This window comes from Bactrocera tryoni, chromosome 5, assembly GCF_016617805.1.
Source record: "Bactrocera tryoni isolate S06 chromosome 5, CSIRO_BtryS06_freeze2, whole genome shotgun sequence".
In the NCBI taxonomy this organism is placed as follows: Eukaryota; Metazoa; Arthropoda; class Insecta; order Diptera; family Tephritidae; genus Bactrocera; species Bactrocera tryoni.
Genome location: NC_052503.1, coordinates 78,203,959 through 78,228,250, shown reverse-complemented (window position 1 = coordinate 78,228,250; position 24,292 = coordinate 78,203,959). Strand labels below are relative to the sequence as shown.

Sequence of the window (24,292 nt, the reverse complement as noted above, 5' to 3'; positions counted from 1 at the left end):
TTTCCGTACATTTCATACACAATTGTTGCAAAGCTATGAATAGGTTATTTTTCATGACAAGTTTTTAGTACTAATTTTTAGTACAAAGTGCATCGGTACTTTAAAAATTACATATGCAACTTTTTATTAAATATTTAACTATGTACAAAAATTTTTGTACACACTTTAGAACAGTTTTCAGTAAATTTTTTTAGTACACTTTTTAATACAAAGCGAACTTTTGCTAGTAAATGCTATTATTGCGTTTATAACTAATTATATGTATGTGTACAAAAAAATGTTGCCGAAGGAAGAATTAAAAAAATATGAAAATCTTTTAGTACTAATTTTTTAGTACAAAGTACTACAGTACATGCAAGTGCGTAAGAACTTCACTCCAACATTTTTATTAAAGACTATATACAAAAATTTTCGTACATATTTTAGTACACTTTTTATTACTAAACAAAATATTTATAGCAAATGCTGTTATTACACTTAGCACTTATTATATGTGTACAAAAAAATATTGTAGAAGAAAAAAAGAAGAAAAATATGTTTTCAATATTTATATATGATGAAATTATTGTTTACTTTATGAATCCAAGGTGTGCCTTATATTGATAAAGTAGCCGAAAACCACTCGTATATGCCTTCATTTGTTGGTAAGTATGAATATTGGCGTTAATTATTTGAAGGGTTTGACATGAATTGAAATATTGTAGTAAACGATGTTATCGAATCATCTCATACAAAAATTTCCCTGACCTCAACAGTCGCTAAAAAAAGTATGCGTAAATGTAAAATGAAATGTTCTAATGAATGCTGCTATTGTCTTTTTATGCATTTTAAGCATTTTTTGGTTTATTTTGTAATTTTTTTTTTTTGCAATTTGTATTACTATGCTGGCAATTGTTTAGCTATGATTTCTATAACGGTAATATACAAGCCAGCATGCATGGGTTTGATGCCTTCATTTATTTTCTTTTTGTTTTGACTTACTGTTTTTTGTATTTTCATATTTTATTTTCGCAAATTTTATTATATTTTTTTCGAATTTATATTTTTTTTCAAATTTATACATATTTTCTCAATTATTATTCTTATTTTGCCTTTTAAAGCTTAGCTAAACACTTAGAAATGCATAGTACATACAGTATATAAAGTTGTATACCTAATAGATACCATGTATGTATATGCACATATGTATGTATGCCACCAACTATAGTACAATATTATTTATTAATTTATATTTTTTATATTATTTATTTTTTACTTTTATTATATTTTTTATTATTTTTTAAATTTATATATATTTTTTCTATTTTTTGTATACGCAATGGCTTTATAATTTATTTATACATTTTCTTCTTTACTGTATGTCTGTATATGCTGTTTGCTTTAATTTACATTTTTGTATATTATACATATGTTTATAACTATTTACTTGTAGAAACATATATGCAGTAATATTTATTTATTGTTTTCACTGTAGAACTGTGTTTTTGTTTTCAAATATTATTGCGTATTATTCAGTATTGTAGGTTTGTACATAACCTCACTTATTTTGGTATATTTGCTTAGAAATATTTGAAGTCATTAATTCGAAAAATATAAAATAAAATATTTTTTAAGAAAAGTTTTTGAAAATATAATGTAACAAAATTACAAGAATCGCAAAATATAAAAAAAAATTGTTTGAAAATACGAAAAATTTCGAAAAATTTAAAAATAAATGTAAAATTTAACAATTTCAAACTCTAAAAAGAAACGAAATTAAAAATCAAAAATTTTAAGAAACGGAGGCAGTTCACTCAAAATTATTTTAAATCAGAAAATTTTTCAAACAACGACTTCAAAAAATTTCAAAATCAAAACAAAAAAAAAAATAAAAAAGATGGCTAATTAATTCAAAAATTTCGAAAATCTAGAAAAGTGGAAAGCAAATATGTACTTTATTATTTTATTATTTCAAAAAATAGAATATGAGAAAAAAATCATGCAAAAATCGTTAAATGGGAAAAAGATGGCAATGCACTCAAAAATAAAAATACCGTTAATGTAAAAAATGTTAAAAAGAAAATATAAACTTTATTGAAAAAAATTTAAAATACGGCTTAAAAAAATTTTTGAAAATCAAATCAAATGAACAAAACACACAAAAACTCCCATTATGAGAAAAATATGTCCATGCACTGAAATATCGAAAATCTAAAAAATGTGAAGAAAAAAAATGTGATCTTAAAAATAGAATTAAAAAAAAATCGTTTTTTAAGATTTAAAAAGTTTTCAACAATCAAAAAAGAAAAAGAATGCAAAATCCAAAATTAAGAAAAATAGTGGCGGCTCACGAAAAAATTGCTAAAATACAAAAATCTGAAAAGAAAACGTCAGTTCAAAGCAAAAGAAAGTATTTTATAATTGAGAGCATAAGAAAAAAAATGGGGCCAAAAATAAAATACAAAACCACCAATAAACCTGCCACAGAGTCGTGTGTATTAACAAAAAAAATATATATATGTATGTTTATTAAATCAACAAATAAATATTAATCAAAAAATAAAAAAAAAATTAGTTTAATTATAGAATGAAAAAAATGAGAAGAAAGCATTGAATTTAAATATAATGAAAAAAATATGATTAACAAAAAGAATATTCACTTGCTTTCAAATTCTATTTCTTAATCCAAATATAGCTTTATATATCATTTAGCGCCATTGCTTCACCTAACTACGCAAATTTATTTAGTTTAATACTTTTACAGCAATTTCTTTTTACAAATTTTTCATCAGTTTTAGTATAGCTTTGCTTTTCTTCTCCACATTTACACACATTTATGGCTAATTACTCATTTATGGTATATATCTCTTATCACTTATGTTATGTTAATATTAACGCTATGCCGTTAAATTTAACTTTATTTCGTTCATTCAACTGCGCGCCTTTTTTCAATAGGATGCTCTTAGCAAGTTCTGTCTAGGGTTTATTGGTGGTTGTGTCTAAGTGGTTGTACAGGAATAATGCCATGATTCGCTGTACACTCAGTGTTTAATGGTCGTTCTGAAATAGAGAAGAGATCGAAAGAGAATATAGGCATTTGCAGAAAGGTTGATTCACAATATATATAAGTTGGCTTTTAGCTAGAATACAATAGAATTTGATTGATATTTGCACCACCAGGTATGACCTGTTGTGTTCACCCCACTATCGGATGCACTCACAAAAGCCCAGTACAGGTCCTTAGCAAACTAGCAGCAGATGTTCTGTGAAATAAAGAATACTCAGAATTTCTGCCACCAAACGCCCTTTTATTCAAACGAACGCGATGAATCGTAAAAAGTCTCGGTTATAATAGGTCAATTGAAAAGTCAACGACCTACCGCAATAAAAAATATTTTTTATATGTGCAAGTATATATTTTTTAAATAGTTCCCATCAATGGTGATCTAGTGACAGTAGCGATAGCATTTTTGTAGAAAAGATTTTACTTTGCTTCTTAGTAGGCCTTAGTTATGGTGATCACCTCTTCATTCAATAAAAATCTCTTCCCAGCGAGCAATCGTTCGAGATCTGAACACAAGAAATAGTCGCTGGTGGCAAGGTCTGAAGAACACGGTGGACGCGGATCAATTCGAAGCCGAAAATTCAAGAATTCTTCTATCGTTTTCACTGACTTGTAACACGGTACATTGTTTTAAGAAAAAGATTTTCTTTTCTTCAACTGCTGCGACTTCGTCTTCCAAATATTCCAACAACGTTAATAGTCGCTGTTTACAGTCCTTCCTTTATCAAGGTAGTCAATAAAAATTATTCCTTGCGCAACCCAAAATACGGACGCCATAATCTTGTCAACCGACTGTCACGTTTTTCCATGCTTTGAAGCGGGTTCATCGTGTGCAGTCCACTTGGATGGCTGTATATTGGATTTCGAAGTGAAATTATAGAGCCATCTTTCATCCATTGGCACATATCGACGCAAAAACTCGGGTTTATCACTATGGAACATCTCCATACACTGCTCCAAATCTTCAACTTGTCGTTATTTTCGGTCAAAAGTGAATGTCTTGGTTTCAGTAGTAGTATATTCGCGAACTAGTCCCTCAGTGTTTGAAATATCGATATTAAATTTTGCTCACGTCCTTTTTTACCATGACCAGCTTTTCATTTGTCGGGATCGTCGATATCGGCCAACTACTGCGATATAAACTGACCGATCCAACCCCTGTCCTTGTATGGAAATCTTTTTTATTTGACGAGTTATCTTCACGAAATTTGGTATGCACTATTTTTGAAGGCAAACGTGTAACCTTTGAAGAAATTGTATAGATCGTTTCGTTTTAGAATATGGCTGCAATACAAACTGACTGATAAATGTTCTTGTTGGGAAAACTTGACTTTTCTCCCATTACATTTTTAAGATCCCCAACAGCGGTTCCTCACCATCACTTAACCCACACCATTCATATAATATTTATTCTAAAATGTTCAGACACTCTCTTAAAGCAATTAACTTGGCATTATGAACCCAATTTCTATCGAAATATAAGCTCTTAATTAATTAAGCGCCATACCAAAAACACTAACTGCTTTAACGACTAAAGCGGGCTATGAATTAAGAAGTCAAAAGTGATGGCTTTGACATTGAATGCTGACAGCAATGACAAAGTGTCAATTTAAGAGCTTTAGAGTGGGGGCGAGAGTTTATGTGAGAGCGGATTTTCGGTTAAAATACTATTCGTAATGAAATACAAAACCCTTGTAGTAGATGCATATATTATATAATAATGTCATACACATGTACATATGTACGCATATAAGTGAAACAAGTTAATTGGCAATAAATTTGCTGATAGCTGTCAATATGTCATAAATATGGCAAAAAAATTGCGATAACAAAACAAAAGCGTTGAAAATAGTTGAGAGTGAAAAAAGTGGATGAGGATAACAAGATTTTCGAAAGGGTTTATGCATAGTAATGCCTACTTGTAAGAAATGCGAGAGCGTGTGAAAGAAAAATTGAAAGGATTTGACAAAGGGCACACATGATTTGCAGGATATATGAATGCGTGTGTAAAGAAATAGTAAAAAAATGTATTAAATAAAATGGAAATTGCTAGCTAACACAAAAAATATAAATAAAAACTTCTCAATAGAGGCCAAAGGCAACGATAGTGTCAGAGTGAGAGTGAATGTGGAATTTTTGAAGGCCAATTTTCGGTTGCGTTTTTATGTCCATGTCAGAAGAGGCCAAAATGGTAGGAGAGCAATGGTTTTTACGATGGTCAGCCGGAATATTGGCAAATCAGTGCTGAATAACTGGGAGAGCGAGAAAGTAGCAGCAAAAACTACTTCAATAGCATCATTACTGTCAACAAACGACAAAAGGGAGACAAGGAGCGGAAATAGAGCGGAAATATAGTGAAAATAGGGCGCCTGTCGATATGGGTTTCGGTAGAAAACACATGTAATGGACTCATAAAACAAACACCAAGAGAAGCTGAGGCTACAAAATGCATGTTTAGCATGCAAACAAGCAGTCTAGAGGGCTAGTGGTTGGAGTAAACATAAGTTGCCGTCAAGTCGCATACAAAAACAGGATATTACACACACAAAACACACATATTAAGCCTTTATATTACGTCTTATCAGGCATTGGTTGGCGTTTAAAGAAGCCATAAACTAGCATATTGATATTTGAGCCAAGTTATGAGCGCAGTTTGACTTTGAACTACTGACCTTGGCGCGATTGAATGACAGGGCTGTGGCTGTAAAGCATGTAATGGCCACGAAGAAATGTCTTATCCATTAAATTAATAAGAAATATATTTATTAAAAAACTATATAGTTGTATTTACACAAACTCAAAGCAGTTTGTGGCTACTTAATGAGCTTTAAACTGCCATTAAACATAATATAATGGCTTAGTGGCATGGGCCATAAAGTTCGACAATCACATGCGCTATGGCAATTTGCCCTCGAAACCCTAACGCAGCTAAGAATATTTATTAACACAGCCACAGTGTCTGCACCCTGCGTCTTATGTCACACGTTTACCCTACTTGCCAATCCGTTTTGCCATACTTTTTACACAAGTTTATTGCATTTTGACCGTTATTTATAGTTGCTTCTGCTTTGCTGCAATTTCAACGCTTTTCAGATTTTTTTTGGATTTTTTTGGCCGCACCCAAAGTCCATTAAATCTCGTTTTGTGTAAAATCTTTTCCATTTCGTCCGTTTAATATTTTTATTTGCATAGTCATGCTAGAGAAGCGAGTCTAATTTTCTATTCAATTTCTGCTGCACCCTTAAGTGACACATTTGCAACAATGGCAACCCAGCAGCAGCGGTGGCAGCGACGATGTAGCTTTAGCAGCGCTAACTGTAAATATTTAAGTTGTAGATTCGGCATTTAGATTATTAGATTCGTGGCGAGCGTCTGCTAGTTGACCGCATTTTATTATGCCCATCCGCCTCGAAGTATGCAACGCGTCACACTTCGTTGACCTTAACATCATTTTGGGGTTACAAACAGCCATACAAATTTTTTAAAAGTGCCGCTCTAAATTGCATGACAATCTGAAAAGTAATTTCGCTAATGGAAAAATCAGCGTATGCAAATGGTTGGGCATATACTACATAAGTCAGTTTGTATGTGATTTTACTGCGCTTTGAAGCAAACAGCTCCAACAACGTGAAAGAGTTAAAAAATCAGTAGAGCAGTTGGTTTTAGTTTAATTAGCAGTTAATTGTTGAGCAAAAAACGCTAAACTTTCCTTTCTTCCAGTATGAATATAGTATACTTTTTGACAAAAAAGCACCTGGAAATTGTGTGCGCAATCGTTGCTAAAGTTGGAAATGGGTTACGGTGATACAGTTTCATCAAAGCCACAAGCCTACGATTGCTACAAAGCTTTCACAGACGATCGCTGAAGACATGCCTCGTTCTGGACAACCTCGACCTTTCAACTGCTGAAAACATTGAAAAAAGTGAAGGTTTTGATGCTTGAAAATCGTCAGGCAAGTGTGAGAGAGATTGCAGAGAGATCGACTTCTCTCACTAGTACGTTCGAATGATTTTGGTGGATATTGTGGGTATGCAACGCGCTCTTGCTCGACTCGTCCCCATTGAGCTGAATTTTTTTCAAAAAAAGTACCGTAAACAGGTCATTTTGATTGATCGTACGAATTCCGATCCCACATACAAGGACAAAATTATAACTGTCGATGAGACATGGGTTTATGAGTTTCGCCTGCAAACAAATCAACAATCATCGGAATGGAGGGAAATTTTGTTTTTTTTTCGATATTCGTGGTTTGGTACATCATGAATTTGTTCCAGAAGGACAGACGGTCAATGAAGTGTTCCATTTGGCCGTATTGAGGCGTTTGTGAGAGAAAATCCATCGAAAGTGGCCGGAATTGTGGAAGAAAAATTCATGGAAAAATCGTTGCCAAAGTGTATTACATCTGGTTGGGATTACTTTGAAGGCGACAAAATAAATGTTGATGAATAGTGTAAATGTTTTGTGTTTTATCTAGATTTTCCGGATACTTTTTTGTCACAACACACTCACTGTGGACCAGAAGGAGCTCGCGACAAACCGATGACTGTAACAAAAAAGAAAAAGAATCTGAAACCACAATAACTAGAAAAAAGTTGTGCATGGCTCACTCAAGATTTTTCAGAGCAACTCGAGCTGGATTGATTAGATTTAAGAGATCGAGTTAAGATGGAGCAATTTAGGGCAAACGCAGCAGAAAAATCTCTCCTTGCCCGGCTCGACTCAATGACACCCCGAAACAGAAGAAAGCGGAGCAACCCAGATGCTAGCTTTTGATCCAATGATTACAAATATTAACCCAAACTGAACGATCCAAATATGGTAGATCGCCGAAATTACAGAACTTTGCCGAATCAAATCCCAGTCAATACCGGTGACGTAGAACCGGATTTCACGGGAATTTCTCGCATCTCAATTTTTCAGCATCTCAAAAAACTCATAAATAGCGATTATTAAACAGCTTTACTGTAATATTTAAAACATAAAGTCATAGAAAATCCGCCCTTTTCAAAGAAGCAAAAAAAGTGGAAAATAACTAAATGAACCGAGCTTCAATCAGCCTTGAAATTCAATGGAAAATCACTGTAGCCAAAAAGTGCTATTTTGCACTGAGTAGGCAGGCAATTGATAAGTAAAGTGCTCTCCCGAAAAACAAAGATTATACTCTAGAAGTCCCTCATCGTTCCCGAAGAAGAACAAGACTTTCGATCAGTTTTATAGCCTTCACGCTATTCCGAATCTTTCCCGTGCTCAGATTCAAAGATAATTCTTAATAAAAAGAAATTCATATTAAGGTATGCCACGAATTTTATAACACCCAGATGGGAAAGTCGTAAATAAAGGATATGGTACATACAATCAGCCGATTTAGCAATTTCCGTCTGTCTATCTGTATTCACTTTCACTAGTCCGTCAGATTTCGAGGTATCGAAGTCTGAAATTTTGCGTCTTTCCTCAGCAAGATGATGCTTATTTGTTGGAATCACCGATATCAGACCACAATAAGATATAGTCCTTCTTTGGAAAGATTAGATTATTCCTTAAAGCAGCACTTTATTCTCCAAGGATATTGTTAAGATCGCGCTACACAGCAAAGCTTAGTAGAAACTAAAGCACAACTTAAATATGGCAACGTCAATTTCTTGCTACACTTAACTTGTAAGCGAAATGCAAAATTGATAGCGATTAGGCACTTCAACTAGCACTTTGGCAAAATTGCCCTCATTTGAATAGGAGGTAAGTACAATTTTATAATGGCACTAGAGTAACTTTGTTCTCACTTTATTTTTATACACCCAATAATTTCCAACGAAGACTACACAACACTGCCTCTAAGCTACAGCGAGAGAGCGAGAGCGTAATAACAGTTTTCAAGGTAATTTTGCTATTTACAATTGACCTGCTAAATGGCCAAAAACTACATTGCCAAATACACAAACCACTCATTTGGCGCATGTTTTGCGAAAATAAACGAAAATAAAACGCAATCAAATCTATGAATCCGAAATGGACGCATATATTTTTATTGCAATTTGGCTAGTACTCGCCGGTTGCGGTCATTGATTTTTATATACAAGTTAAAAACCAAAAAGTACACGAAGGACACACAATGGAGAGCAGAGCAGCAAGTGTATGACCACTTAATGGCTGACTAGAAACAACTGCGTTGTGGACGACCGAGCGAAGTGAGGGCGAGTTACGGGGGCGCAGTGCACAAATCGGTAACCAATATGAGGCACCATAAGCAAATGGCTAGCAAACATATAAAAAAAAGGGAAATATACTCAGCGCTACAAAGTGCCAACATGGCGAAGACAAACGCCAGCGGCCGCAACAACAGCACTGCTTTGGCTACAAGAAAAAATTACTAGAAAAAAACGTTTGCTCGCAATCAAATTGGCCATGTCAGCGAGTGAAAATCGTCTGCCAGGCTATCTGCGAGTACACAGCGTACATGATAGCGGATAAGCGAGCTTTAGACATTCTGGGCCATTAAATGTGACTCAGCGTGCACCAGTGCCGGCTTTTTTGCGCGCTACGCTATTACCTTGTGCCGTTAGCATACGCCATTAGTGCAATGAAGCAAACGCGCCGATCTGACCTCAGCAAGTCGTTGTTGCGTCGAAAAAGTATGAAAATGAGAGCTGTGTGTGAAAAAATAAGCAATATTATTGGCAGGCAGATAGTTGGAAAAAATCGCAGACAGCTATTGGTGCCACATAGCGCCTTTACACACAGCCAGCATAGGAAAACCAAAAAAAAGGAATACAAAAAAGGCTCCAAAAACGAGGAACCAAAGAAGAAAAAAAATGTGCACTAAAAAAATGTGTCGACATGCAAATGAATACTCCTGGCATGTATCTGTTTGCACCCTTTAGACACGCCAAAACCTATTCACCTTTGCCATTGCTCACACGCTACAAGCTGCAACGCTTTCAAGCTTAATACTCTCTATTTTTGTTTTTCTTGTTTGGCTATGTTTCACAGTCTTCGCTTGCTGGCTGGCTAGCAGACAGATACAAAGTGAAATCAAATAACCTGCGCTGCAATACACCTTTGTTGGTGTTAGTTGAAGGTAGCAAAGCCAGCTGGGTGTTAGTATCGTGGCAGTTAATACCAGGGAAGTGCATAAGGCTGTGTCAATATGAGTGTATATACATATATACTTATGTATATATATACATATATACATGAGCAGTTATTTAGTAGGTTGGACGATTTTAAATATTAATTTGAACAACATTAAATTGTGAGGATTCTTTTTGGACTGACGTCACACCAGCAATGATCTGTAAGAGAGCTGAGAGCAATAGGAGAGAAGAGAGAGCAAAATTTCATAAAATCGACAAGAAAAATCGTTAGCTTTGGTTGGACCGAAGCAGAAATAAAGAAGTTTCTTCACAAGAACTAGAATTTGATCGTTCAGTTTGTATGGCCGCTATATGCTATAGTGGTCTGATCTGGAAAATGTTTTTTTTTCAAAATGTAGCCTTGTTTCGAGAAAAAATTTATGCCAAATTTTGTGAAGATATCTTGTCAAATAAAAAAGTTTATCATACAAGAACTTGATTTTGATCGTTCAGTTGGTATGGCAGCGATATGCTATAGTGATCCGATCTAAAAAACATCTTCAGATATAATAGCATTTGCTAAGGAAATAATATGTACCAAATTTTGTGAAGATATCTTGTCAAATAAAAAAGTTATTCATACAAAAACTTAATCTGGATCATTCAAATCATCTTCTAATCGTTGTTTGTGTGTCCTGTGATCATTTGTTTTCATAGAAATTAATTCCGAAAATGTCTATAGATGGAATATTTCAGAAATATATATAAATAAATAATTATAAAATATATGTATACGAGTCTTCCAAAAAAACTTCAAAACCGGGACTTTGCTAATGGTATTTAGAACTACTTCCAATCCGTTAAGGTTTTAATAGCAGGAAAATAACTTAGGGGGTTACATGGGTTTACGGGTTTAAAAAAATCGATTTTTTTATTGTCTCATTAAATTCTACAACACCTAAATTTTCACGTGGATTCGAGTAGTAGTTTCGGAGATACAGCCTTGAGAACTTGTGTGCTCGGGGTTAGCTAGGCTAAGAGCGCCGTCTTTAAACCGGCTTTTCTCGTAACAGTGTTTTGGAAGTCGGTTGAAAAGATTTCTTGTGGACTACTCAACCGATCTTCATGATAATTTACACAGGTCTTTGAGATACAATATACTATACTGTGATAAAATAGAAAGATGAATTTTTAATTTATACTTCGCGTGTTTTTCGAATATTTTTTCTGTAAGTTGGTAGTACTGTTAGTGACATCTTCATTTTTAAGTAATAACTCGATCACCTTACTACATAGCATCAGTACGAAAGCAATACCAAGGGGATACATCGAACTATAGTTAACAGCGTTTTCCATAAAAAAAACGACCTTGTGGCAAAGATGCAGTAAAAATTGTTTTAAAAATGTCCAGAACACAGGAAGCATTCAATTCTTTCACTGTGCGCTCAAATGCTCTTCTTCATTTACTAGCGTTCTACCTCTCGTGAAACTCACTTTTTTACTTGGGTTTTATCTCCTCGTGAAACACACTTTTTTATTCTAGCGATTCTCATTCATTTGACTGCCTTTAGTCAGCATCATTGTTGGTAGGTTAGTTTTTCCTGCTAACTGTTACAAGCCACTAATGGACACCACAACACACTTGGCTAGCAGCCAATACGACTTTTGGCTAACACCAGAGTCACTGGAGACCTTGGCGTTATTGGCAGGCAAGTAGTTAGTAGTGTATATGAATATTGAGAACTGCGATTTTGGTTGTTAAAAAACTTGTGCGAAAGTGGAGGAAGTAAAGTAGCGATAATTACTAGGACGTACTGAAAATGTATGGTTAATTTGTTTATAGTGCGCTGTATTAGATTTACATAATAAGATAATTGGCAATTGTGAATACGAGAAACTAAATTGAAAAACATATTTTGATCTGATAATTTCATGTTCCTCATTTGCGATGAAAATTTTCTCTTAACTTTTAACTAAAGGAAATTATAGTAATTATCTGCCAGAGGCGGTTATGAATGTTTAGCGTTTTCTAAACTTTGTAAAGATTAATCATTTCTTTTCATATTTTTACACTTTCCCTAGCACTATGGGGAGTCAAAAAATTTGGAGCAAAGTTAAATTATGTGCGTACTTTTTGAAATGGTGTCACACTAGCATTGACCTGTGAGATAGCTGAGAGGAATCTGGAACGCATCTGTATAGAGCAAAGGAAGAGCAGAAATCCCAAGTTCATAAAATCGACAAGAAAAAACATTAACCTAAATTATACCAAAGCAAAAATAAAGAAATTTCCATAAAAGAAATTTATTTCGATCGGTTAAATTATTTGGCAGATTGCCATAGTGCTTCGATTCTGAAGAAGAATCTGTGTAAACGATAGTAAAATTCAATTCAATCTTGGAATACATATGGAACAACAATGCTTTTTGATTCCAGGAAAATATATTTACCATTTATTTTATTTCAAAACCTTGCGCTAGATGGCGTTGCGGTATGTACAATGTTTGCATTGTTTAAGGTTTATGTAGAACAATAACAGATCTTATTATTTGGAAGGTTTAGTAATCGTTTCTAAATGTATATTTAATGGCTAATGTTATGTGCGGTCCTTCTTGCAAAAATTATTTAAAAAATTGAAATTTTCAATATCAATGTTTTATCAATTTTTTTCCTACATAATGTTGGTTACCCCTAGAAAAGTTGATGATCCTTTTTAGAGGAATTATTTGCTGAAATTCGCGCCAATAAGGAAGTATACTGGAATGGGAACAGCTTTTTGGCTTAGATAACTTATTTTCAAAGGTTATTTCTTATCAAAAGCTTGCGTTAGATGGCGCTGTTATTCTGGATTTTTATAAAACAATATATTTTACTATTTTTGAGGCTGATTAAATGTTTCTAAATATCTGTTTCATTTAAATACTATGCCCGATTATTTTTGCAAAGATTAAGGAACTTATTTTTAATATTTATCTGAATTCAAATAAATGAAAAAATGTCGTTAGATGGCGCTGTGGAGAATTGTTGGCTTTTTTATGTGGAATTACATACATAAAAATAAGCAGATTTTATGGTTTTTAAAGCTGATTAAACATTGCCGAAGGCCTGCTTTATTATAGATATTAGACACGATGCTCTTTGGCAAGATTGTTATTAACGTTTTTTCTAGTAAACATATGAAGCAAGTGCAATTTTCAAAAGCTTTTTAAAAAATGTTTTCCTTACATAGTGGGGAACTACCTAAAGACGGTATCTAAGTTAAAATTTTTTCAATTTTTAACATATTCGGAAGCCCAGCTTTCTCCTTATACCATGGGAGTGTGAAGGTTTGTCTATAAGTAGGACCTATGTAATCGAAAAAAAAAATTATTTCTGAAAGGTTAAACTTTTCTTGTTTTGTCTTGTATTTGTGTAAATTTTTTCCGCATTTTGCCCACACAGTATGGGCTTTCCAACTTTTATTTATTGCAGAAATCCGAGTATGCTTGTATCTATTACACTCACACCCTCTCCTTTTGTGAAAACCATTAAAAACAACCACCTGCTTGGGCGTTGAAAGCGTTTATCTCGCCTTTATATGTCTGCAAAGTTTTCACTTGAACATTGTGAGCAAAAAAAGCAAGACAGTTATATATAAAATACCCACCAACACAGAAAATATCGAAATAAATAAAAACAATAACAAATAAATGTATGAAAAAGTAGCGAATAAACTTTGCTGTTGGCTGAAGCGTAACATTTATTTGTCTGTGCTCAATTTTGTTTGAGCTCAACAGCTCATTGCGTAACACAGCAGGCGTCGGATTGCGCGAATTTAACGAAAGGCTGGCGATAACAGGAAAATATTTACACAATGAAATAAAGTGAGTTTTACAAGAAGAGCCATAAAATAACACCACGCCGAGTGTATGAACAACAAGCTTGCAAATAATAATATATATGTATATGGATGACGTTTGCGAAATTTTTCACTTGCAGTTTCAATTTAAATTTGGAATATTTCCTGCGATTTGGGGCGGAAATCATTGTGAAGGGGAAAGGTAAATTAGTGTTCCGAAAATACACTTTTATAGTAGGAACGAAGTAATCAATACTTTCAACGAAATTTTACAATCTTCTCACTTGCGGCGTTACAACGTTTATATGAATTTTTGGTTACTGCTTTCAAGATAGGTATTTAAGACTTTAAATGGGTTGCTTTGTACTTATTTTTATAATTTTTGAACAGCAAAGACTTAAAATTTCTTATTTAAATCAAACTGAGGTGATGTTTCTTGCAAAGTACCTGAGTTCTTCAACGACTTCCGAGTTTTATTCCTCTCCTTAATACGCTTATATGACATAAAACGAACTGCATAACCATCCTACTTTAGCAAGGTTCTTTTTATTCCCTCTATTTGTGGTATGAGAAGCACAAACTACAAAAGAACATATCCAATAAAGGACAATCAAGCAAACAGAAGAGAAAACTAGAGTTTTATTTCGGTGATTATGTTAAGTACGAACCGAGCTTATAAGATAAGATTATCCTTTAACCAGACCTTATTTATGGTGGATTAGATAAGATTTAGATTTAAGCAGACCTTTTGTTCAGTATCAAGATAATTGTCTTTCTTCTTTTGATTGTAAGAGTCTCGATGGGCGAAAAAAAATTGCTTAATCTGGACTTAACTTAGATTAGACACATTTTGCACATCTGGACTTAACTTAGATAAAACACATTTTGTAGGAAGAATTGTAGATCAGATAAGCCTTTTCTATGACTAAGCGGTCAATGAAACGCCTCTTAGCTGTCTGTATACAGTTTTCTTGGAGCGAATTCATCTAAGGAGGCTTCTGACTTGGCCAACTCGTCTGCTTTTCCTTCCCATGATCAGGAACTCAAATTATGAATAAATAGAGTTGGCCTGCCATAGAGCTCACGTCAGTTGACCTCCCAGTTGGTTAACTGCTTAAATTCATATACACCCATTACAGACGTTGTCTGATTTAGAGTCATAAATTGTTCTCTTGTTCCACAAATTTTTCTCTTCGCAATTTTTCTTGTCTCATAGATTTAATCTATAGTAATTTTCGTATAAATTCGATATCGAAACCAAGAAAAATTATTCAATACAGGAGAAGAAAGAAGAAGAAAAATGTTTGAGAAGAGAAAAGACCACAAATTGTTTGATTTTCAGAGCTTTCAAAAATAGGGAAGAAGAAGGAAAAGAAGTAAAAAAGGAGACGTAGAAGAGGAAGAAGTATAGACAGAAGAAAAATAGGAGGAAGTAGAAAAAACGATAATTTCGAGCAAAGAAACAAATACAAATAAAGAAAAAAATAATAAAATGCTTCCCAAAAAGTAAACCGCCAACTTATCCAGCTATTGTTGTATTTTTACATCCATATGAGTGTTATACACAGTATATACCCCAAATACTTGCTGAAATTTGAAACTGAAAAGTTTTTCCACTATTTTGGCAACTCATTCAATAACAATACTTTCTCATGGGCAATTAGCTGTCGTGAGTCTTCGCAAAAATATGTCTCCGGTGAGAAATTTCACACAAACTGTCTTACTTGCTAGTGAATTTCAGTGGAAAAGTGTATTTTGCGGTAGTTACGCACAAACACATACACAAACAAGCAGGTATATGCACACAATAACAAAAGCTTATACTATATATACATATGTATGGATATAACTACAAACATAAGCGCTTAAGCCAGTTTCAGCAGGTAAAGTAAATGTTACTTTAATCTAAAGTCGACTTTGCTGGTTTCACAAAAACTTAAATGTTGTGCGCAAAGCGGAAACAAAATACTAAATAATTTATGATGCCAAAAAAATGCTAAAAATGAAAGTTTACAAATGAGAGAAGCGGAGCTTTGTATGGTTTAAGTTGAGAAAATCGTTCAAATTTCATACAAATAGTAAAAACAACAAAACAAAATGTTTTGTGCTTGTGAAAGCAAATTTATTGTGATTGTTATACAAGGCGTATGAGTTACCTGATTTCATTTGCTGCAATCAAAATCAAAATCAACTTGTGTATAGATACCTTTTTTTAACAAGATATCTTCACCAAATTTTGCACGAATTTATTTTCCAAGGCAGCGGTATAAACTCTAAAGAAATGGTTCATATGGAACCACTATAGCATAGAGCTGCCATACAAACTGATCGATGAAAACCAAGTTATTGTAAGGAAAACTCTTTGACTTGACGAGATATCTTCACGAAATTTTATATGAATTATTCTCGAAGATACTGGTTCAATTTCTGTCGAAATTATTCAGATCGAATCACTATAACATATAGTGACCGTTCATAAAAAAAGTTTTTGTATGGAAAACTTTTTCATTTGACAAGATATCTGCACGAAATTTTTAACGAAAACGCTATAATCTCTGAAGAAATTATCAAAATCGGATCATTTTAGCATATAGTTGCCTTCAAACTAGCCTATCAAAAACAAGTCCTTGTATGGAAAACTTTTTCATTTGAAGCGATATCCTCAATAAATACATCAATTGAGGTCTAAAAAGTACCTTTTACATTAGCTGCAAATTCACAAAACCTTTGCACCTGCTTGCAGCTCAGCAAATAAACACTTTTTTCTGCGCATTTTTATTTTTCACAATAATTTGCGAATATAACAATAAACACTTCACCTAAATGGCCCATAATTACGCCTCAAGCAGCTGTTTAGTTGCCATAATTTCCGCAAGATAATATATGTACTATACGCGTTGACCTCAAAAACGCACACAAATTGCATTACAAAATGGAAATTCTACACAAATCTATGCGGGCAAGCGGCAAGAAAAGCCGCTATCTAACAAGCGGTGTATTTGTGAAAATGAAGTTACCTGCAAAAGCCGAAAGTGTGTGTGCGCCGTTGCCAGCAACAACAGACTTGCGTCATCAGCAGTGCTTAAGTTTTGAGTATATGAAGTGCTTGTAAATAGCAATTTGCCCTGCCACTGTCGCCCGCTCTCACACCAACGCTCGCGCGCTTTCTCGCATTGTAATCGTTAGTGAAGCAGATTGCTGATATTTATGTGCGCTCGTTGCCGTGTAATTCGGTTATTTATGTCTGTGAGCTAAATTATACGAATTTTCATGTTAATGCATTTTTAATTCAAAATGTGTAATTTGCATTAAAAGTAACGGCAGCAGCGCAGAAAGGCAGTGCGCATTAGGCTTAAGTTACAACACAAGGGAGCCTTGGCAGCCGAATACAATTTCATAAACATTTGCGTGGACACGGAAGTTTACTTTGAGCTACAAGTGCACACACAAACATACAACAATACATACACATACATCCACACAATGCGCATATATACAAATTATTTATTTATTGTAATTCACACGGGTGGATTTTCGATGATTTTTTTGCAGCTTTCGCTTGCGTAAGAAATGTTGCGTATACGCCCACGCGTCCACCACAATGCATACGCAGCAATGAGCAGCGCATTTAACAGTTGTGTCTGTGCATGTGTGTAGGTATATGTGATTACATAAATTTGCTGTTATCCGTATACCTTTAGAAATGTTGTTGCTTTTTTCCGCATTTTATTTGAATTTCTTCGGTCGCCTTGACTCTTGATTACGTCTTTTGGCGTTTGGCGTTTTTACCTTCGCCTGCCTGCTTTTGAAATTGTTATATTGTTATATTTTCTTCTAGATAAAATTCTGTTACGCTTTAAGTTCAAATACTTATTACTACTCATTTGATATGCAAATATGTAGCATGTCCTTGCAATGCCATAAGGTAATACAGCGGGCATTTCGCTCACTGCATGCAAGAAAAAAGCAAAATAAATAAGGTAAACTTGTATTTGTTATGCTGATGACATGAATATCTTATCCTGTTGCCAATTTAAGCCTTATTCGGCTTATATCAGGAAATATATTGATAACTCAATATGTTTAAAGCTAAAGAGCGAGTTTTTGCGAGATTGTAGATTAATTCTTGAAAACAATTTTATGGCTTGTGTTATGCCTTAAAGCTTGTGGATTAGTTTTTGAAACCCTCTTTATGGCTTGTGGTATAACCTAAAATACCATATCGTGAGATTATAGTAATACTCCCTTTCAATTATGAAGAAAAAATCTCATCAGAAATGTGGAGTAACCGGTTTCGAACTTCCAATTCTTTTTTGCTTTCGAGTTGTAGTTTTTCTGCTCACTTCTGCGCTCTGGGCATTAAACTTGCATGTACAAAAAAAAACAAAGTTCACGGGTTGAATTCATACAAGAGAGTATGCAGATACCTTATTCAAAGGGTATAAGACGTCAGAAGACATGTTAGCAAAGGTTTGCACTCACAAGTGCTGCCAGTTTGTTTGGCATCTGGCATAGTTTGTTCAATTAGGTGGAGAGTAAGGCTTGGCGAATGAAAGATAGCTAATATAAGAATATTTGCAAGGAAGTACTGATCTCTAAGGCTAAATTAGTGTAGATAAATAAATGAGGATTGCACCGCGACCTAAGGTGTAATGTACTCTCCCTAAGGCTAGTGGTATGCAAATACATAAGCTAATGTAGATAAATAAACCCCCCAAGATGAGTAAGATAAGAATAAATCTGACAACTCTACTACACTGTGGCAGTAATAACTTTTTAAATTTAATTGTAGGGTTTTGATATTAAACCAACTACACTTACAACAACGTCAAGCGAAGTGGTCACTGACGAATGACAGTGAGCCAGAGCTAGCGGTAGGCAAGCCAGGCTTGACGGTCTGGCAGGTTTTCTGTTTGTTTTGTGGGGTAAATCAACTACTATGAGCTGCTACCCTATCGCTGAGCTCTTAAGTCAGGTCGTTACTGTGAACAATTGGAACCGCTGAAGGAGGCAATCGCCCAGATGCGGCCAATTTCGGTGAATAGTAGAATAATTATGTTCCATCAAGTCAATGGGAGCTACGCATATTGATACTGATTTACCAAAAACTACGAGAGCTTGGTTGAGAGATGCTTATGTATCCATCTTATAGTCCGGACCTGGCACCAAGTGATTACTAGCCATTTTTATATACGGAGAGTGATTATGCCGGTGAAAAATTTGACTTAAGAAAAGCTTGTTGAAAAGCTTATGATATCAACTCTTCCAGTTTTCTGCTTAAAGTGACATTATGACATTACTTTCGAAATGGCAACAAGATATCGAACAGAATGGTACATATTTGACCTAAATCAGTTCAATCCAACTATAAAACTTAATAAAACATGCAATTTATTGTAGAAATAATGAATTTCTTTTTACTAAATCTCAAATATTCCAAGTCAATTTCTTAAGTTTGCAATGATGATTTTGACAAAAAAATATAAGAAATATATGAAATATTATAAATTTATCATTATTTGTAGCATAATATTAGTTTTATTTAACTAATTTGCACTTGATGAGTGAATTAATGCGCACTAACGAGTAATTAACCGCAACATAACCACAAATTAATCAAGCTTCCTGCCAAATCAGCAAAATTTGCCTAATGTATGCTACAAAATTACTAAGTACTAAACACACTGACTGACAGATCAACCGATTATGCAGACGCCACATAATTTTTCATTAATGACACCGACAAAAGCGCACCAACCGCCAAATGCTGCCAATAAATCCAACAATAATTAAATTTTAATCGCGCCAGTTGCATAAATGCGCCACATTCTACGCATCAACAGCAACCAAATTATAACTTAAACACGCAGTGGCCACATGAAAATCAACAAACGATCGACAAAGCGGCAAATGGTAGTCATAATTGTGGGCTTGTGGGCATTTATAGTAAGTGTCTGTGTGTGTGTGTTGGAATGAGTGTGTTGCGCGAGTATTTAGCCCAACAGCGACAGCGAAATACTCGACAAACACGCCATTTGCAAAGCGATTAATGTTAATTTCACATTTATTTGCAGGCGATAATAATAGCAACAATAACAACAATAAATGCCGATAGGCGTTTAAAGGTAGCCAGAGCCGGACACTCAAATGGGCTACTTTGAATATTAATAATTGTGTGTGGGTTAAGCATTATAGTACATGAATAAACCAGGTGTCTTAACAACCAACACACATACACGTGCACATACAAATACATAGGTACGACACACATATATTTGAACGCATAAATGCGTACGTTAAATTTGCCGCACACAATTCAATTTCACGCAGCTCAGCGGCGGCTTACAAGCGCTTGAAACAACAAATATCTCTATTCACTTACTAATAAAGGTATACAGTTATATTTTATAGAGATTTCTGAATGTATGTATAGCCATGCCATTATGTGCCTTAATTATATGGGTAAGAGTTGCCAAGCTTAACTGTTTGCGGAATGGGCAAAAGTAACTGCGAAAATTATTATCATATTTTGCTCATAATCATTTTTTATGCGCGTATAATTGGGGTTGTGTAGCAGCAGCTGTTAGAAAAAACAAGAAAATATATTTACTTCGGTTGCACCGAAGCTATAATACCCATCACATATAAAATTACTATACAAGAACTTAATTTTGTTCGGACGGTTTATATGGCAGCTATATGCTATAGTAGTTCGATCTGGAAAATTGCTTCAGATATTGTAGCATTGCTTTAAGTAATAGTCCATTTAAAATTTCGTGAAGATATATCGCCAAACAAAGAAGCTTCCCATACTACGGCTTTATTCCGATCAATCAGTTTGTATGGCAGCTATATGCTATAGAGATCCGATCTGAATCATTTCTTGGGAGGATACACTGTTGCTTCGAAAACTAATTCGAGCCAAATTTCGTGAAGATATCTTGTCAAATAAAAAAGTTTCCCATATAAGAACATGATTACGATCGTTCAGTTTGTATGGCAGCTATATGCTATATTGAACCGATATCGGTGGTTCCAACAAATAAGCAGCTTCTTGAGGAGAAAAGGACGCAAAATTTCAGTTCGATACCTTCAAAACTAAGGGACTAGTTTGCGTAAATATACGGACAGACAGTCGGACACCATTGACTCAGGTGGACATGCTGAACGTTCATTTATACATATATTTTATATGGACCCAGACGTTTCCTACTAAGTATTGTAGACTTCATGATACACCTAATATACCCAATTCAGGGTATAAATATATACATGCATATATAGAAGAGCGTACTTTGATTCTAACCACCCTCGTAGCCTATGCGTGGGCGTTTTAGTGCTTTAGTTGCGTAATGACTTGAGACATAAAGCAACACATAAATTATTTGATCGCTAATTGACTCTTATTAATTTTTCATTGCTGCTAATTTTGGTGTGATAACACTTTTATTGCTAAGTGTTACTAACATAATTATATGTATTGATTTAGGTGGGAGTAAGTGCTGACATTTTTATATACTAATACTGAGTTAATATATCGCTGGGTGAGTCCAACAATTTAGTAATAAATATAAACCTAAATTATTTAATTGCCTCAATTAGGTTTGTGCCTCGAATACGGTGTGAATCTCGACTAAATAGAGATAATAATTAGCGATAGCGCCCTAATTTAGTTAATTAGCAAATTATTTACTTACATAAGTAAGTTAATTTATATGAACATTGCCATGGGTAAAGGAAGCAGTTGCAAAGCTTCTAGGCTTCTGGGAGCGAGTCGTTTTGTAAATAGTGGGCCGCAGTTGTATTCCATCCATTAGGGAGGCGAAGGTTCTAATACCTGCTGCTTCTCAGAGGACAAAATCCTGATGTGTCGACAGAATATTGGAGTGTGATGAAGGTTATCAACTCCGGCAAAGAGGATGGCAGCCAAAACTATAGCGTCTACTTCGCTTTAAAAAGTGCAAGGGTGATAAGGGAGAGACAGAGCCTCAATCCGACCCCGGGAAGAAACCAGAAAAAAAGACTGCAGGTTCTTAAAATAAATCTGCATAAAAGTAAGGTGGTGGAATTTATGTAAACGAAAAAAATGGCACACCATCTCTGGAATAGAGACGGATAGTCGCACTCACCACTATCGCCCTCAAAAAGCGTATGACATCGCGAGCACTCCACTACTTGCAAATGGGTGGATCGAGGCTCGCAACACTCAGGCGTAGTGTCAAGGAACTCTTCAAACTAGCCAGACTGGCTGATGAAGAGGCCTGCTTGAGGGAATACAAATATGTAAAGGAATATAAAATAAATAGAAATTCGTAAAGCCCAAAGGGAGTCGTGGAGGAGCTTCTGCGGCAAATTAGAAAAGACAACCGAAGAAGAAATATTTTTATAGCGCTGCTAAATAATAATTGTACATGAAAGACATTCATTGGATGTCTAGGCTACTCTATAAAAATTTTATATAAAGTCTTCCAAACACTAGTAAGCTTTCTGACAAAATTTCTACCTAGACTGATTTGCCATGGGCTGTGTTAACTGAAAACTGATAGTTTTAAAAATCAGATGTTTTTCTTTAAATCTTAAGGGTTGAAAAAAAATAAAGTGACTTTAAGATATACGAAAAATAATGCACAGGCAATAAAGCCAGTGTTCTGCTACAGCCGCCAAAATGTTAAATCCTTGAAGAGTTCATTGACTTTATATAGTGATGTATTAACGGATATAAGCTAAATAAATTGAAATCCTTTTTTCTTAATACAAAAAGTCCAACACCAGTTAAATAAACGATTATCTGTGAGGATAAAACCAAAAAATAAATGTTAAGCTTGGTGAGAGCGGAAATACAGCTTACAAGCAAATTCCAGCGAAACAATGCAAGTAATGTAGCTACCTACAATGCTCCAACCTATGTATATATATAACAAACTCTTCGGTGGGCAATCAAACGAAAGCACAACGGTACCTAAAGCGCACTAACACTTGCCGTGCGGCATTTAGCTACACACTCAACGCAAGGCAACGCCAAATCCACGTGATAAATGATGCACTGTGACACCTTCAAATGTCTACATATTTTTCAACTGTCCAAACGACAAGCGAAACCATGCCAAGCGGCTCGACGTAAACCCAAATCCGTTAGCAGCTAAAGCAGACATAAAGTCAAGTCAATTGCTAGAGTGCAGGGCACCCACGTACTAAGAGACTAAAGGAATGTTGGCATGGGCACGCATAGCACGGCTGCCTAATGTAGTGGGTCAAGAGGGCAGCTTGGATTGGGACACGCGCTAAGACGCTTAGTTGGATTTTTAGGAAATGGAATTCGGTTGAAACAAGAAGAAGAAGCGCTTTAACTAAAATAAAAGAAAAAAGAAAGGCACGAAATAATGTCAGTCGCTTAAGTAGGTTATATGCTTTGGTCACTGAGCCGAGAGACGTTACTGGCGTCACTGACAGTCCGTCAGTCACTGTCCATTGAACCGCGTGCTCAGCCTTAGCCACAGTCGGGCAGTCCATCACTTGCGCTGGCACTTCGCGCAGTCAATGGCGCGCGTGACAATTATTTTCAATTATTTACCCAGCGATGGTTTTTTCCCCTCATTCGCTTAATTTGTTGCTCTTGCTGGCTTTTGTTATTTCTGCGCTTCCTCTTCGTTTTATTCTTCATTTTCTTTCCATTTTTTGGATGACATTGCGCTTACAAATTCTTATTGTCATTTTTATCGTGGTCATTTTTATGATTGCTCTTTGTATTGTTATGCTTTAATATTATTAGGATTGTTGTTGCTTTTATTTTTGTGCGCAATCTTCTTTTACTGTTATTTTTCTCCCTTCTTCTTTTGCATTCCGTTTGTTTGTTGAACTGACCTTTTCGCCGAAATGTCATTGTTAATTCAACAAAACAAATGCCAGCGCTTTCCTTTGCATTTAGTCTGCGCCCCTGTGTCTAGGCTACGTTTTCACATTATTTCATTAATTTTGTTAATACATACATACATTTTTGCTTTTTACTTTGGTCCATTTCGCTCTTTTGTAAATCCGTTTGGTCCGTCTGTTATTTGTTTTGGCTTTCCGTCGTCGATTTGCACTTTCCGCTGTGAGGATGGCCACTGCCAGCCGGAAATTTTATGCCATTTCGAGAAGGAAGTGCAAGCCTGCCATGTGGGAAGAGAAAATCGCAAGGTATAGGCTGTGGTGTTAGCCAAAACTTACACCAAAAACTTCATTACTAATACTGACGTGGTCCTTAATTCTATTCACATTATAGCTTTCTCATGATTAGTCTACAATACTGTCCGTTTGCTGATTGAAACTCTCGACCTATCAGCTCATGAACTCGAGTTTCCTCA

General features: G+C 34.9%; 1 protein-coding gene across 4 annotated transcripts in view; it reads right to left on the bottom strand.

Moving 5' to 3' along the window:
* The window catches only part of LOC120777423 (cysteine-rich motor neuron 1 protein), a 179,081-nt gene that overhangs the window by 15,940 nt on the left and 138,849 nt on the right, over nt 1–24,292 (bottom strand). The window contains exon 7 of one of the 4 annotated variants that reach the window (XM_040108729.1): nt 2,597–3,039. The exons of the other annotated variants lie outside the window; for them this stretch is intronic. Coding sequence (XP_039964663.1) covers nt 3,021–3,039 — 19 coding nt within the window. The 3' untranslated portion in view covers nt 2,597–3,020. Of the gene's footprint in view, nt 1–2,596; nt 3,040–24,292 lie in introns of those variants that run through there. 4 annotated transcript variants of the gene reach the window in all.